General features: G+C 42.2%; 1 protein-coding gene across 1 annotated transcript in view; it reads left to right on the top strand.

Annotated features, from left to right (window-relative positions):
- Window positions 1–272: 272 nt before the first annotated feature.
- RDH10 (retinol dehydrogenase 10) overlaps window positions 273–14,655 on the top strand; it is a 29,114-nt gene continuing 14,731 nt past the window's right edge. The window contains exons 1-2 of the mRNA XM_053558987.1: window positions 273–1,319; window positions 2,906–3,141. Coding sequence (XP_053414962.1) covers window positions 1,031–1,319; window positions 2,906–3,141 — 525 coding nt within the window. The 5' untranslated portion in view covers window positions 273–1,030. The remainder of the gene's footprint in view (window positions 1,320–2,905; window positions 3,142–14,655) is intronic.

Raw genomic sequence — 14,655 nt, forward strand, 5'->3', positions numbered from 1 at the left:
GAAAGTGGTGAGTCGGGAACTAGCGAGGATCAGACAGCAGCAGAAGGATGACCGGGCTTCTGTCGACCACTGAGATCGGCAGGCGGAGGCCGGAACACCCCACGGCAGGGGGCGTGAGCAGCGAACTGAGGTGCGACGGGGGCTGGAGGCTGCGGCCACGACCATGTGAAAGGGGGCTGCCCCGCGCGGCTCCGAGGACGGCTGGCGGGCTGGGGGCTGGGCCGGGGGCGGGGTGCGCCCGGGGGCGGGGAGGGCCGAGCAGAGGGAGGGCCGATGTCGATGCCGCCGCCGGCTCTTCCCGGTCGCGGGTTATATAGAGCGGAGCGTGGAGCCCGCTCAGAGCCGGCCGGGAGCGCTCCGACTTGCAAGTGGCGCTCCGCTGCAGAGCCAGGTGCCCAAGTGACAGCCGCGGGGAGTGCAGGGCAAGGGGACACGAAACCGCGGGGTCAGCTGCAAGCCGTTGGGCAGCGCTCGCCTGCGCGGAGTGGGCAGCCCTTTCCCGGCGCTCTGCTGCCCCGCACCCCACTCTCCCACCCTCTTCGCAACTTGGGTCAAGTTGACAACTCCCGCGGCGGCCGGCCGGCCAGTGCCATCTCCGCTGCGCACCCCTCCCCCAGGGTGAGAGGGAGCCGTCGCGCCGGCTCCGGGGACATTTGGGCAGCGGCGGCAGCTTGGCCATGAGGGCAGCGCGCGTTGCCTAACTCGCGGCTGTCACCGCCACTGCAGCGGGACCCGCCGGCCGGGCGCTGCGGGACAGGAGGGCGGCTGCCGGCAGGAGGCGCCGAGCCCGGCGGCTGCCGCAGCAGGCACAGCCCGGGGCCACAGCGCCAATCCTGGGCGGGAGTGGCCCCGCGCAGGCAGGGAGCGGCGCCGTGCACTCCAGCCCGGCTGGCACCTCCGGGGCGGGCGCGGGGCGCAGCCTTCTGGTCCCGAAGCCTCTGACAAGCGCCCCCGGGCCGGGGGCCGGGCTGCCTGGCGCGGGGTGGGCGCGGACGCGGGCGCTGGGCTCGCGCAGGTCCCGGGCGTCGCGATGAACATCGTGGTGGAGTTCTTCGTGGTCACTTTCAAAGTGCTCTGGGCGTTCGTGCTGGCCGCGGCGCGCTGGCTGGTGCGGCCGAAGGAGAAGAGCGTGGCGGGCCAGGTGTGCCTCATTACGGGCGCCGGCAGCGGCCTGGGCCGCCTCTTCGCGCTCGAGTTCGCCCGGCGGCGGGCGCTGCTGGTGCTCTGGGACATCAACACACAGAGCAACGAGGAGACCGCGGGCATGGTGCGCCACATCTACCGCGACCTGGAGGCGGCCGACGCCGCCGCGCTGCAAGGTAACTGGACCCGCGCCGGAGCATTGTTGAGTCAAACCGGTCCCCACCCCTCGCCCCGGAAGGCCCCAAAACCCCACTGCCATGGTCAACCCCGCTCTCGAGGAAAAGAACACCCCACCAGTATTCTGGAAGGCAAAGGGAATTTGCTCCCTGATAAGGAGTATGATGATCACTTCTCGGTATTAGAAGGGGGGAAGTGTGCCAAAACCAGTCCTAACGGAGGTGCGGTCTTTGGGGACGACTGCGAGATTTCCTAAGCCCTCGTAGAGCAGGGATGACAGAGAACTTGTTATCACAGGTTTGGATCCCAAAGAAATGCCTCACTCCGGACTTGCAAGCGGTGCGATGGGAAACTAATGTGTCTTTGGGAAGTTGTTCTCAGACTTGAGTGAAGCATGTATCTGTTACTATGGTCCGAACCGCTTAGACCAGGGCAGTACTGATGATATCACTATAACTGAAGCCAGGGGAAACAATTACATTGTTTCTCTAGCTTTAGTTACATTCCCTGAGCTTGATTGAAAGATGCCCTACCTCTTATAAGAGAAAGCGCTTGAAGAATTTAAGCGTTATTGTAAATTTCTTTCATGTTTTTAGTCACCCCAGGAAATCTGCGCTTTTGTATACTTATTAATTAACATGACTCTGAGGCCTCAAAAAATTTAAGAAGCCAAAGCAGAGCCCAACAATAAATACAGAGCCAGGAAATTTGATAACGGCTCTTGCTTTTTGATATTTGTTCATTACCAAGGAAACCGTTGAACTGTACAAAGAATATTGACTTAGGCACTATTTCTCTGATATATTGATCATTTGTCACCAAACTTATTGGCACCTGCCTTTTTGATTTAAGATTGAAAATGTTCCAATTTTCAGTGGTAGAGTGGAGAGGTGCCAAATACAGATTTTCACGTTCTCTGCCCAAACGTAAAAGATAAGAGTATTCGTTTTCCCGGGAAGAGATATTTGGTTTTTAAATCATTTGAGTTCTGATGTGGTAAGATTGCATATTTACCTGCAAACTTAATTTGTGAGGGTACTTAGGGGATTCAGCTATCTCATTTAGAACAAGTGACCTTGTTCATGAGAAACTTTAGATTAATTACTTGGCTTTGGATGAATTCATATTATTAATTATAGTTTTGATTTGTAAGCCTTGAAGTGAGTTTCCATTGAGAGTGCTCATACTACAGATTAAGAGCTGTTTCTGGCCTCTGTTTACCAAAAAAGAGGCCTGTGGTGTGTGTGTGTGTGTGTGTGTTATTCTCTCGGCTGAGATCACTTCTTTGCAGGTGTCTTTAGCTCTAGCAAGCTGATCCCATGTGATCCACTTGTATTGGGCTTGACACAATTACATGACTTTCCCCTAAAGCAAAGTTATCCAGTAAATTGCTGTAATTCCCAAAGACTTTTAGGGGAGGAAGGCAGCTGTAAGTTAGTCATTGGCAAGCCTTATGGTGTTAGAAATTTGAAGCTCACTGTAGTATTTTTGTTTTGTGTGATCTTTGTCTTACTGATTGCCATGCGACTCACTTTCTGCACTTCCTTTTCTGTTCCATTTTTCTCCTCATCTGTTCTGAGGACAGCTGGAAATGGTGAGGAAGAAATTCTGCCCCACTGTAACTTGCAGGTTTTTACCTACACCTGTGATGTAGGGAAGAGGGAGAATGTCTACCTGACGGCTGAAAGAGTCCGCAAGGAAGTTGGTGAGGTCTCAGTCCTGGTCAATAATGCTGGCGTGGTCTCTGGGCATCACCTTCTGGAATGTCCTGATGAGCTCATTGAGAGAACCATGATGGTCAATTGCCATGCACACTTCTGGGTAAATATAAACATCCTTGTTTTTATTGCTGGGCCCTCCTCAGAAAGTTGGGAAGGAGAGAGATTTCAGTGCCAGCCTGAAAGCCACCTGTACTCTTTCACCACAAGGTCTCCTAATTAGCTATTCCCCCATGGTGAATTACAGTGTATGCTGGTTACTATTAAATAGTTGTTTTCTTTTGTCTCCCCGCACCCTTCCCCTAATTCAGTATTTTTTGAGAGGGTACAGGATTGAACATTTTGAACTAGTTTGAAAGACTGCCATAAAAATAACAAGAAGGAGCATAAAACCCTGGGTTTGTTTATTTTACTTTCTGTTGAGTTTATAAAACATTGGTTGTTCTTATGAATTCCTAAAGTCAGGGTTTAGGCTTCCAAATTACTGCTTAGCCACATTTTGGAAAGTGCTAAAGATTCTGACATCAGCATTTGTGGTCCACTGGGAGTGGTCAGGCCACCCTGGCAGTCACTTAACATCCTCTACCATCCCCAGGGTCCATGGCATTGTCCAGTTAAAGAGTATCTCAGGTTAGAAAGGTACCTCTCAAATGAGAACTGAACTCATCCTGACAGAATCACAGAGAGAGGAAGGGGTGCTGTGACACATGATGAGCTAGGGATTTAGAATGCCAGCTTCTGGCCATCAGCATGACTTCCCGTCTAGGGGGAAAAGGAGGCCCTTCTGCTGCTTTAGGGGCAAAGTTACCCTAGTTTTTCAGCTGAATTTATCTTCAATAAAGGTAGGTATGAAGCTCTCCCTTATAACTCTGTACACTGTTGACACACTTCATGTTTTTCTTCCTCATAATATTTCCTCTTTACTTTTGTAGACAGGTAGGATCTCCATTAAGAAAGGGGTAGGAAGATAGGATTTTACTCCTCCCCCCCCCCATAGGCAGATTAGCCTTCTAATAGAACACAACAAAGAGCTGTTTCTCCTAAATAGGTCACGTTAAACCTCATTAATTTTTTAGCATCTACTTAAAAACTTAATCTGGCTTTAGAAGTACTTATTCAAATGTTGCTCCTTGAACATCAAACCTTTTCTCTGATCTTGGAAGAAGCTAATTTTAATGTTTTGTTTTAAGCATGAACTTTGTTTAATTAATTTCCAAACATCTAGAAATGAACTTACAAATGACCTGAACTAACTCATCTCTATGTTTTAAATGAGGGGGGCAGTTAACAAATGCAGTTTGGGGGAACTGCAGTGTGCCTGTGTGTGTTCATGCACGCAGCTGTGTGTTGCATGCCTTAGGGGTGGGGAATAGAAATAAAGACCTTGCTATGGCTGGGTCCATAAAAACAGACAGCGAGCGTCAAAAGGGACAGGTTAAATAAACAAAGGCCGGTCTACTCAAATGAAGTTGGCAGTGGAATTTATCAAAAATCTTGTATGTTGGCAATTCTGAGTAAAATAACCAACTGCTATTTGAAATAAAAGGTAGAGATAAATTGCAGGTGGAGTGTAATTTTCGTATTTGGAGAACAATATGGATGAAGTCAACTCATCAGCCTGAAACAGCCACAGAGCTTTTGGGAGGTTAGTTATGAGCCACAGACTCTAGGATTATTTTTTTCCCCAGGAACCTTTGGCTGACTTAATGCAAGATTTCCTAACTGTAAACTTTTACCTACACCAAGTAGTCTGAAGTTTAGCCATCTTGCTTGCTTTTCTCTATGATTTTGTTGAATTGTAAAATTTCAAATGAAACCAAGTTCATAAAGAAACCCAATGCAATCTGCAGTTAAATATTTATAACAGGAAAACAGCTCAAGCGGACATCTGATAAAATGAGTGCTAGAATATATTAAGCACAGAAAATTCATGGCCTTTGCTTTGAAAATGCACATAAAATGACATACTACTTCTAACCTGAGGCTACTTTCTAACGTAAGGAGAAAAATCTGATGAAATCTCTAGTAAAAACAATTATTCTGGAACTGAATCTGTGTACCAAGGAGGAATATACCACCTTCCTGGAGTCCTCACTGGGCTTTGAGATGTTGCTTAACCACACAATTTAGAGAGTTCTTGGAAGCCTTGACAGAATGACGTCACTTCATATTAAAATATGGGAGGCTCCTGAATTCTCCAGCTGTTTTTCCCCTAAACATCTAAACTTAAGAATTTATTTTCAATATTAAGTCATAAAATTCATTTCGGAGTTGGAATTTGTGACTTTTTCCTGAGATTTACAAACCTTTTGAGAAGTTCAGATTTAACAACAAAACTTGAGAGAAGACTTACTGTAATTTTTACAGTGATTTTTAAATTTTTTATTTTTATTATTATTATTTGTTGTTGTTGGTTTTTGGCAGAGATTAAATAGTGTTGTAAGAGCCACCTGAATTCAGCTTCCTTCCCAGTAGTCCTCTTAGGTGAAAATGTCATAGTAAGATGTGTTGACATTGGCATATGCTTTTTTCCTTCGAGAAGAAGGGTAGGGAAAAGAAATTGACCCCATATATTTTAAAAAGTAGATCAGCTGAGCAAAGACATGTTCAGTCGTTTGAACAGATTATCTTGAGCCAGATGTCTTAAGCTAACGTCTGTTTTCATAAAATAACAAATAAGTATGTTAATCTGACTCAGAGTTAAAGTCATATACAGTGAAATAGAAAACCATGTGGCCTTCCCCTGAAAAGCTGTGGGTATTCTCTGTATCGTTCCAATTTTAGTATATGTGCTGCCGAAGCAAGCACAGGTATTCTCACTTCCAAACCATTCCTAATACTCTTGCCCTTACCTGGAATGCCCTCTGCCTCCACTGCATGTGCCTTTTAAAGCCTAGCTCAGGTTCTCAATATAACTTCCCTCCTACTCCTTTCCTCCCACTTCAGCCCTTCTGGCCTTTTTGGGTATTAGAGCTGCAGGGGATCCATAGACAGCTTCTTGTCCAACCCTTTGTTTTTAGAGCGATGGTTAAATGAAGTGTCTAAGGCAGGCGTCCTCAAACTGCGTTCCGCGGGCCACATGAAGCGGTGTGATTGTATTTGTTCCCGTTTTTGTTTTTTACTTCAAAATAAGATATGTGCAGTGTGCATAGTAATTTGTTCATAGTTGTTTTTTTTTTTTTTAGACTATAGTCTGGCCCTCCAACGGTCTGCGGGACAGTGAACTGGCCCCCTGTTTAAAAAGTTTGAAGACGCCTGGTCTAAGGCTTGTCTTTTCTTTGTATTAATTGTGCCAACCATTTGTTGTCATTCCCATCCTTGGGTACATAGTATATGCTCTGTGGTACAACTTTGTATACACTGTGCCTTGCAAAGTAGGTGGCAAACTGAAGGCAGTTTGTTATACACATCTGTTTATTTTCCTCTGCCTGGAACAGAACTCTATTCTTAAGTCACTCAAAGATTTGGTAATAATAGACTCTGGTTAAATATTTAGAGATTATCTATTCAGAGAACATTCACATGGGTCTACATTCTGAAGTTTTAACAGGTAAGCATTATTTGGACTAACTTAAGCCATGTAAGATTGTTATTCCTTGTATCTTCTTTTCTTGTATAATATTTCCATTCTCCTCACCCCACCTGTGTTCTCATTTTCACTGTGGTATATTAGAACTGTTCACTGTTGGGAAGCTAGCACCTTTGAGAAGGCTGATATACCAATTTTAATCAAACTGAAAGTGAATGCATAACAGCCATACATATTTCCAAGTGACCAGTCTTCAAGGAATGGACCCTTGCAGCAATTCTTCCCTTGTTTCTTAGCCAGGTACCGGTTCTGTATATTTTAGAAGCTTTCACACTCCCTGGCATAATTCTGCACAGCCTTCCAGTCTGCTATGACATTTCTTCCAGTGCTATTCTATCACCAGCAGCTCTCCCAGGAACCTTCTTGGTCACCAATCAAGATTTAGGGTGGGTTCTAGTTAGCATAATCTGCTGTGAAACATTCACAGTTGGGACAAGACCATGAAGGATGAATATAGTATCATGCACTTTAATTCTAGCATAGGAATTGTTCATGTAAATTCTCTCTGTATCAGGGCGGCACCTGTAGCTCAGTGGGTAGGGGACCGGCCACATACATCCAGGCTGGCGGGTTCGAACCTGGCCCAGGTGAGCTAAAACAACAGTGACAACTGCCAAAAAAAAAAATAAAAAAATAGCCGGGCATTGTGGCGGGCGCCTGTTGTCCCAGCTACTTGGGAGACTGAGGCAAGAGAATCACTTAAGCCCAAGAGTTTGAGGTTACTGGGAGCTGTGACACCATAGCACTCTACCAAGGGGGACATAGTGAGACTCTATCTCAAAAAAAAAGAGAAAATATCTCTCTCACTTCTAATTTGAAGTATAGAAAGTTGGCTTCCATGTAAACCCATGTAGCCCAGAAGTATTTTTTTTTTTTGTATTTAACCAGAGTCAATGCAGAGACCCTCCAAATATTAACATTGCTTCACTTGTTATTTTTTAAAGGAGGGGGTGGAACCTTGTCATTTCTAAAAACTAGGTTTATCTATAGTTTGTTGTTTTGTTTTTTTTTTAAACCAAATAGCTGCATTTGGCCTTCATATGTGAGCAGCCAGTTGATCCCTGATTAACCAAAAGGGGATGCAAAAGCATTTAACTCCAGGCCTTTTATGTTCCAAAGAAATTTTGAATGGTAAAGAACTAAATCTGTCAAGTAGCTAGTCGGTAATTTACTTCTATTGATACGGTAGTCAGACAAGATAATTGGTAGTTAATTAATAGACCACTTAACTTAAAAGGTTTCACAGTTTTAAAATACTAATTACTGAATTAGGCATTTATCTATATCCAAATGTCTAAAGTCTATTTAGTTAAAATCCATCCAGGAAAAGTAAAAGCCCACCAGCTAGATCTGAGTAATGTAGCACTTAAAGACATTAGTGCTACGGTTGTACCTAATATCTCATGAATGGTCCCTAATCATTAATGTTTAAGTTCTTCTGTGATTTACTGGTTTTTAATATCACATACTATATTCTTCTGTTCTCTGGTTACAGAAACCTAGTTTTGTTCAAGGTCTCTTAGATTTAAAATTTTTGAAGTCATTTCTGAAGTATTCATATAAAACCATTTGGTCAGTATTTCCTCCTCTACATCATTATGTTAAGAATTATAAAACTAAATATTTTATAGAGAATATCTGTTCCCTGCCTTATGTTACCCACTAAAAACATTCAATTCATAGCCTAAAATTCTGCTCTAAAACTGGCTTCTATTATTAAATGTCATATGTATAAAAATGCTTGAGCTCTAGAAATAAGTTCTCTATCTTGAATGAGTGGTAATTGACATGGGGTAAGCATACTTTATCTTATCAATTCTTGTGGTCACGCTTGAAAATGGAGTAAAACATCTAGGATCTCATTCTCTCTGAATTTTGGGTTCCTATATTTGATGTATTACATGCTAGACCCAAATCCATTGCTTGTAGAAAACAAAATCTGTGACATGATAAAATGTCACTTTATATAACTTGTTAAGCAGGGAACCAAATGCTTTATAATATAAAAAATTTCCCAGCATCTTCAATGTATTTTCTAACCTGTGTCTTTTCAGAAAATACTGTTATTTAACCAAAGTCATAATTTCTAAGCTAAATGAAAAACTAGCACTGTGCAGCTTCATTTTTCTAAGAACTTTTGCCCATCTCCTTTACACTCAAGTTCCTTAGCCTCCATGATAAAACCACTTTCTCTTGCTCCTCTTTCTGACTGCCCAATGTTAACCTCCTCCCCACCGTGAATTGTGATGACTCTTCAGTGTGTGTGCTTGGACCCCTTTTTACTACACACCTCTGTCTAGTGGAATAATCTGTCTGTTGCAGTGGCATCAACTGTTAATGTCTAGGATAGTTCCCAAGTTCACACAACACTCTTAGCTATTTCACACATTCCCCAAAGTCTGCATGTCTCAAAACTGAACTACTTTTTGCTCCCTTTCACATCGCCTGGTATGGCCAGTCACCAGACTTGGAAACACCAACATTATTTCATTTCTCCATCTGTGGGCTTTGACTGATGCCTTCCCTTTCATTCCCACTTGTCTGCGCCTCCATTACCTCTTGTACACACTCCTGAAAAAGCCTTTGAAATTCTTTGTGCCTGTTTCTAGCCCCCAACCTTAGGGTTGTCTAAGTAGACTCCAATTGTTATATAACTGCTTAAAACTCTTTCCTGATCATATTTCACACAGTGTGAAGTCCAGGCTCATTAGCATGGCATTCTAGACCTTCCAAAGCTGATTTCCACCTGTCATCCCAGGTCAGCACATATTACCTCCTGAGGTATACTCCACACTCAGTGGGCAGACTCCTCACTGTGCCTGCAGAGAGCCCTGCACCTTTAGGCCTCACGCAAGAGCCCCTTTTTGATGGTCCTGCTGTTTGAATTCTATTTTACTGGGAGACAAACGAAGTCAAATAGTTTGGACAAAATGTATCACTACTCTTAAGAAAGAAATAACACAAATTCAAAACTTTTTCATGTTGACATAATATCTTTCTTTTTCTTTTTCTTTTTCTTTTTTTGTTTCTCTGACTTAATAATATATATTTTAAGTGGCAGTCCCTGTAGAATAGTCATCAAATTCTTGGCTGAGGGAATGGCCTTTTCTTATTTGATCATGGAGCAAGTTGTGTTATTTATCTTTATTCCTTGAACCAAAGTTGATGTTTGTTCTTTTCTCCCTTGTTATTTCTACATCCAGAGCTTTATCCATTATCCAAATAGAAATTAATCTATAGGACATCAAAGTGGAAGCAGTGTTTAGCCTGTGCTAATGCTAACTCTGACTGAATAGCTTTCTCAGAGTGAATGCATAGTGCGATCAGAGTCACCAGCCATGCACTGCAGGACTCGGTTGCTAGGTCCTACAGAAGAGCTATGAGCCCTGTGGTTGAATTCTTAACTGCTCACGTCTATCAGCTTTTTTTTTTTTTTTCTCATAAATTTGCTTTTCCTCTGATTGTTTTTTCAGATTTTCAAGATATTTGGCAAATTCCAGTGAATTGATTTTAGTAATTTGAATATAGGACAATCTAAGAAAATTCCTTTCAAGCCATAATCTCACTTAAGAGACAGAAGAACTTTAGGAGCCCCCTTTACATTTAAAGTTTTTCTTGAGTTAAGGAATAGTAATAGCAAATTCATATGAAATTTCTGATTTAGTTCTTTCAGAAACCAGAATTAAGCCTGATTGAATTTTGATAGTCTGTTTGCCTCAGTCTAATTCAGATTTCTGCCTGTGTGGATAAATGTATAGATGTCATGCTTTGTTTATTTGGTACACTTGTTAATAAGTAGAAAGGACATGACAATGGTGCAGTTATAGCCACTGGACCTGGAAAAGTTTCTTCAGACCTGTATTAAGTCCTAAATACCTGGGATGTTTTTGAACCCCAAACTGTACTATGCTGAAGTTCCACAAGGGGGTGTGCTGGCAAGGGTGGATTTGTATCTTATTTCCTACACTCACAACCAGTATTTTCCTAAGAGAAAGGGCCTTTTGTAACTAATCTTTGGGGTATGACAAAATCTAATAGTCCCTAGGAAATAAGGAGCTATTCCCTGCCTAAGCTGAATGGGTTAAGTCCAATGTTTTGAGCCTGTAACTCCAGGGATCAGATTAAAATGTGTTAATCTTTCTTCTCTCCAAAGTTAGGATAGTTAACTATTCAGAGAACTAACTCTTTCTTCTAGATTATGTCAAATGACCTAGAAGCTGCTTTCAGGCTGAGACCCCATGTAAACATGATTAGAAGATAACTCAGAAGACTTAATTCTTTCTAGATAGAAAAATCGTACTTTCCTAGGGTAGTCTTAGAAATTTCCCTGTATTGTGACTTAACCCTACTAAGATACCAATGTTCAAAAGATAGGTTGGCAGAGCATGGCCTCAGGATTTAATCATATTTACCTTGACATACCTGGCTGGCTAGTTTCTGTCACTCCGATCCCTGAGTTTGTTTATCTAAGTAAACTGGATGCTGTAAATTGCATGCTGGAGTGATGCAAGGAACACCTTTTCATCAGAAGGAATGCTGACGTTATTTACTTGATGAGCTTTTCTAGCATGGCCCATTCGTGAGTTTTTTTCTACTTTTTTACTTTATTTGTTAATTCTCTTACAACTCAAGTTTACACCTGTCAGGGACCATTTTCCTAAATGCTCTGAAATTAAAATTAAGTGAACCATAGGGGAAAGAAATGAATATCCTCTCATAATGATCATAAAACTTTCAACACTGCAGCAAATGCTGCTAGAATATTTAACAAGTAAGGGCAATTAACTGCTGCAACCTTGAGTGCTGTCACATTAGCCCCTTACAATGACAAGCCACTTACAATGAATTCACATTTGGAAACAAAACATTACTTGGTCTGTGAGACTTTCAACGATCACACAAAAATGTGTGAAAAGTAGCAATGGTGTTAACGTTGTGTTTTTGGTTTGGGGAAACCACAAGTGTTGTCTCATTTGCCGCTTGCATAAAATGTGAATTTCTTGCCTTCCCTTCAAATAGCTTAGTACTGGAATTTTTGAATATTAACATGGCTCAGCTTCTTAGTGTTATTCTAAACAATGGGGCTCGAAGTAACACTTTCCCGAATCAGTGTAACTAGGAAAATATCTGTAGTGTAACTTACGTAAACACATGAGTATTTTGAGGACAAGTGAAACTTAAAATTCAAAGCCCCAATTTTCCCACCTGCAAATTGTAATTAACACATTGCCCCCTACTGATTTCTTAAGGGTTTGTGGTTTTTTGTGTTTTTTTTTTTTTTTTTTTGTAAAGTTCTCCAATCTCTTGGGAAGGAGAAATGTTTAATAAATTATTTTAAAATAATTCTGTACCAACTTGTATTTTTACATTTGCTGGGCTCCAAATGTTTTAAATTTTATATTTATAGTTGTCATTTTCTGCTCTAAGTAAAACTGGTCTGAAGAAAGAGGTGTTGGAAAGTGTTCCTTTGTTCTTGTTTTCTAGCATCATCTAGGACTGAGGATGAAATGGACTAGGCAATTGAAAACGACTGCTTAGCAATTTATTTTTGAGACTTTTTTGGTAGCCAGATACTGAGTTTTAACAGGAAGTACGGTCTGGCACGGCTTGGAGGGCAGGGAGGATTAGAAGACAGACATAGTAAGAACCAGCAGTTGCAGGAAGTTGAGGTAACAACCTAACCAAAAATAGACAGCACTTATAACTAAAATAGCCTATGAATGTATGCTTAATGAGCCTGTGTACATTTACTGAACTTTTATATAACACTTAAATTTACAAAACCTTTTCAAAAACACCGCACTCTTGATTTGAGCTCCCAGTGACTGAATTAAGTAGGGCCATATCTCCATTTTTCTGGATGAGGAAACCGAGAGAGGTTGTGGGACTTTCCTAAGGTCACCACTAGGGAAGGAAGAAGCTAGAACCGAGACCCTCCGTGTGAGGCTTTACGCTAGAGCCTGTACAAATTCTTGTCTGGGCTATGTGTTCAGAGCTTCCCGTACAGTAGATTTTCCTGTGTGTTACTTAGGTTTTTGCCCTGTGGTGTAATGTAAGAATTAACTTTCAATGTTGATTTTTTTTTTCTTAGCATAGTTAGTTTAGCAATAACTCATTAACACTAGTTTAATATCCCCAGAAAGTCTTCTCTGTTAATTAGATAATCATGTAAAATTTGAGACTAAAGAACCAATACCACACTAGAATTTTATTACCAAAGCCCAACTCGTGTGTATCTTTGCCTTTTCTGTAATTTTCCGTGGTTCATATTTGAGGTGGTTATTTTCCTAGGAATAGTGTAATATTAATAGATCTTTGGTCACCAAGCCTCCTTGCTTCTCTTCCTAGTTGCATATCAGCATTGAAGATCTATACCAAAAAAGCAGGGAATGAAAAGGGCTCTTCTACAAGGACTGACCAAAGTTCTATAAATTCTTGGTACCAAAATTTCAGTAACAGTATGGTTTTAGTCTATTTTGTCTTTTTAGCTTATCTCTTGTAAAATCTGAGACCTTTATTCTGTTATATAACAATCTTATGGAATCAGAATTTCAGATAGCTCCATAAGCTTTGCCTTTGAAATGTTTTTGTTTTTGTTTTTGTTTTGTGTGTGTGTGTGGTTTTTGGCCGAGGCTGGGTTCGAACCCACCACCTCCAGCATATGGGACTGGCGCCCTATCCCTTTGAGCCACAGGCGCCGCCCTGCCTTTGAAATGTTAATTGTGGATTTTTAAAATTGGGCTGTTTTGGCTGGCTGATAATGTGTCTAAACTTATTGCCCAAGCATATGACTTACAAAGAGGTAATTTTTCCCTAAGTGGAGTTTTCTCACAGGCTTACCAAAGCATAAAAGACTCTATGGTTCACTAGTCCAAGGTAAAGTTGGACTTTACTCGAAAGACGTAAATTCTCAGACTAATAGGGTCTACATTCCTTGTCTTGAAAGCTAAGCCTTCAACGCCTCTGGATGATGGGGAAAGGATTTTGAAGTCTGTTAGGTCTCTTTTTGAGAGCTTGTTCTAATGGATTGGAGGGTTTGCTAGCGCTAACAATGGATCCAAGGCAGATAGACATACAGTCAATCTAGAACTCCCGTCATCATCCATTCAGAGCACTGGGGCCTCTGGATGTTGATTTGAACCAGCCTCTACCCGATCAGTGTTTGGGATTGGAGGGTACTGAGAACGGACGGAAAATTGGTCTGACCATTTTACTGAATTTCTAGGAGAAATTGGTCTGAAGCCACTTGAGATTTGGAGTAGACAGATTCCCAGGCTCACTCTAGAACCTTGTCCTTGGCCTGTGGTCTGGAGCATGAGCATGTCATGGGGACATGTTAGAAAGGCCATCTCCCAGACCGCATCCAGAATTCCTGAGTCAGAATCCACATTCAACTTAGATCCGTGGAGATTCTGACATACATCCAAGTTTGAAGAGGAACTGCTCTTCGATACTTAATTTTCTTCCCAGTTTCTCTATTCCACGCTCCTGCCCCCCCCCCCCTTATTTTTTTTTTTTTTTTGCCTGAGCTAACCAGCCGTTTAGGAATCTTGTAGAAAATGTCAGACCATGCATTCTGGGGTCAGTCCCGGTCTGAGTTTCTTTTTTTCATTTGGGTTCAGGTCTGGTGTCTAAAAAGACCATTCCAGGTACTGTTTAGCTCACTATTCCTCTTGGTCGCTGTGCCCAGGATGAAGTTCCCACAACCATAAGAATGAAGACAGAAACCTAGGTCCAGGCAGTGAAAAACTATTCTTCCTGCCGAGGACCAACTGACTGGAATTAATTTGCAGGAGGGCAGGGACCTTGCCTGTTTCATATGTCCCTTCCAGCTTCCAGCCTGGTGCCTGGCACAGTGTCAGCATTCGTATTGTTGGATAACAGAAGGAATGGGGTCCCACGTATGCTTCTGTACTTCAAGGGAAGTTTTCTTTTTTCTTTTCTTTTTTATTTTTTTGAGACAGAGTTTCACTCTGTTGTCCAGGCTATGGCCACAGCTTAGCTCACAGCAACCTCAAACTCTTGGGT

The sequence above is a fragment of the Nycticebus coucang genome, chromosome 13 (genome assembly GCF_027406575.1).
Source record: "Nycticebus coucang isolate mNycCou1 chromosome 13, mNycCou1.pri, whole genome shotgun sequence".
Lineage (NCBI taxonomy): Eukaryota > Metazoa > Chordata > Mammalia > Primates > Lorisidae > Nycticebus > Nycticebus coucang.